General features: G+C 56.3%; 1 protein-coding gene across 1 annotated transcript in view; it reads left to right on the forward strand.

The window, feature by feature from the left end:
- The window catches only part of ARHGEF16 (Rho guanine nucleotide exchange factor 16), a 9,648-nt gene extending 8,000 nt beyond the window's left edge, over window positions 1-1,648 (forward strand). The window contains exons 15-16 of the mRNA XM_017743983.1: window positions 152-253; window positions 638-1,648. Of these exons, the coding sequence (XP_017599472.1) occupies window positions 152-253; window positions 638-882 (347 nt within the window). The 3' untranslated portion in view covers window positions 883-1,648. The remainder of the gene's footprint in view (window positions 1-151; window positions 254-637) is intronic.
- The last annotated feature ends 1,101 nt before the right edge of the window (window positions 1,649-2,749 follow it).

The following is a 2,749-nucleotide window of genomic DNA, read 5'->3' on the forward strand; positions in this document are numbered from 1 at the left end:
AGAGGAGGTGTGGCAAGCTGGGAGGGATAAGGGGCAGGGACAGGAGGGAATGGAGCACGCTGTGCTGTGGAGTGGGGGGTGGGCAGCCGGGGGTCATGGCTGAGCAGGGGGCTGTGTCTGCTCACTGTCCCTGCTGTCCCCTGTCCTGCAGACCTGAGCCAGGTGGAGATCATCCGCGCCTACCTGGCCAAGGAGGCTGACGAGCTGTCCCTGCAGCAGGCAGACGTTGTCCTGGTGCTGGGGGGAGAGGACGGTGAGTGCCGGCGAGGGCAGGGGCAGGCTCTGACCTTAGCAGAATCTTCAGTGATCACCAGGAAGTGCAATTTCAGCAATTGCAGAAGCTTCCAGGAAGCCCTGGCTGCTGGTGCTGTGTCCCAGCAGAGACTGAGGGAGGTGGCACTGCCATGGGCAGCTGTTGTGTTCCTTAGGGGTGACTCCTGTGTGCAGGCTGTGGCTGGCACCAGCAGTAGAGGCCTCAGGAGGGGGAGAAACGCACCCCAGAACAGGCAGTAAATCAGAAACCACCTCCCCTGCCATCCCTGGACTCCTCTAGCCAGCACCTCCAAGGGCGGGGAATGGTGCATCCCCAGGATCCATGGCCCTTCCTGGCCCTGTCACCCGCTCTGTTCTCTCCTAGGCTGGTGCTGGGGGGAGCGGCTGCGGGACGGGGAGCGGGGCTGGTTCCCCCAGGCCTGTGCCCGGCCCATCACGAGCCGCGTGGCCGCGGAGGGCAACGTGCGGCGCATGGAGCGGCTGCGCATCGAGACCGACGGGGAGGGACAGCCCAGAGGCACCCCTCGGCCTCAGGGACCTGCCTCAGGGACCTCCAGACCTCTGCAGACTGAGCCCACGGGGAGGAGGCAGCAGCAGAGCTGTTCTTGAACTGTGCTTGCTGCAGATCTCACCGGCCAGGACGGGTCTGTGTGACAGCTGCGACGCAGCAGCTCCTGCACGTGGGAGCTGGCACCGGGCACTCCTGGCAGTGCTGGCCCCGGTGACCTGGAACAGGCTCCAAGAGCAGCCCAGGCCTTGGCTCAGTTGGAAAGGCCGAGGCTGTTCCGGGCTCTGGGGTGCCCGCGCCGCCGTCTCCGTCCCTGCTGGCACCAGGGCCAGCACCTACTGCACACCTGGTGTGGGGAGAGCACCCCCCAATCAGGGATTGTTAGGAACTGAAATCCATGTGCTTGGCTTAGGCCTCGACCCAGTTTTACCATTTGTTTCTCTTTTTTCTGTCTCTTCCCCCCACAATAATTCTTGGGCCCTTTGTCCCAGGACCTGCCCAGGTGAGGTGATGCCAGACACATTTCTGTCACTGGATGAAATACTTGATGTCAGAGTTGTTCCCATGGAGTCAGCTCTGGGGCCGGGCATGGATGCTCCAGGCAGAGGGGGAAGCAGGGGCAAGATGAGGAGCGGTGCTGCAGCTGCCACCTGCCTTTCCCTCCTCCCAAGCTGGGGAGGGGGCTCTGCCCGGGGCTCAGCCCATCACACCCCGTGCAGGGGACATGGCAGCTACAATTTTGGGGTGAGCCAACCCCCGCACACTGCCAGCTTCACATTCACAGGGGCAGCGCTGGTGGAAGGTCTGTTCTGATCAAACTGTTAAACTGTAAATTAAAGTAGCAATAAATTCTTGGATACCAATGAACCACGTGTTCTCTGTTAGCCGTGACAGTGTCCCTGAGTATGACAGCTCCAAGGAGCCAGGCTGTCCCAGCTACAAGCCTTAAAAAGAAGTTCCATCCTGCTGGTGGTATTGCTGTGGCCTCTGTGTGTTCTCACACAAAATGTGTATCTCATGAAACACCCTGAGTGCCAGCCTGCTGTCACCTGGAGCAGCTGTCAGCTGTATTTGACTGAGAGAGACAAGGTAAGTAGAAACTCAGCCAGGCTTTCTGTTTCTTTCTCTTTAACTGTGGAGAAAGTAACGTTTTTCATCAGTGCTAAAGTAAAGAAGATCCAAAAAGAGATCAAGAAAAGAGGAAGCAAACAAACTGTATTAAGAAATATGAACAGGAAAAGAACATTATATAAAAATACAGGTACAGGGTTGCTGCAGTCCCATGCTCAGACACGTGGTTTGCTCCGAGCAGCTGCCAGGAGTCACAGAGCTGCAGCTGGAATGGGACAGGATGGATCTATCCCCATGGTTAAGGCCATTTCCATGTTCTCCTGGAGCAGGGCCATCGAGGCAGAGCATCTCCACTGGCCTCCTCCTCCTCCTCCTGTGCTGCTCCCAGTCACTGGAACCTTCCTCCAGGGCCCCAGGAAGTTCAAGGCACAGGGAAGCCGAGGGATGATTGTCTGGAGAATCGGCAGCAGCACTGACTGGGGTCATTTGGCACATGGACAAAATCTTCCTGCTCCCTGCTTATCCACCATCCAACCCTGACAACACGATTTTGGTCCTTCACTACATACTTCTATTAACATGATTTCTTCACAAGAATGGTATCTAATGCAAAAAAAAATACTGTTAAGGAAGAAATAAAATAAGAAAGGAATTAGCCCAAAAATTACAAGTTATATACAGATTAAAATAAATTCCATCAGGAAAAGAAACAATCCTTTTATTATTTTCAGTTGGCCCCTGTGGGAATAATTTAAAGGCCAAGCGCCTGGGCAGGGCTGTGCTGCAGCCGCTGGAGTGGGGATGGGATGGGATGGGATGGGATGGGATGGGATGGGATGGGATGGGATGGGATGGGATGGGATGGGATGGGATGGGATGGGATGGGATGGGATGGGA

This window comes from Corvus brachyrhynchos, unplaced genomic scaffold, assembly GCF_000691975.1.
Source record: "Corvus brachyrhynchos isolate BGI_N302 unplaced genomic scaffold, ASM69197v1 scaffold68, whole genome shotgun sequence".
Taxonomy (NCBI): domain Eukaryota; kingdom Metazoa; phylum Chordata; class Aves; order Passeriformes; family Corvidae; genus Corvus; species Corvus brachyrhynchos.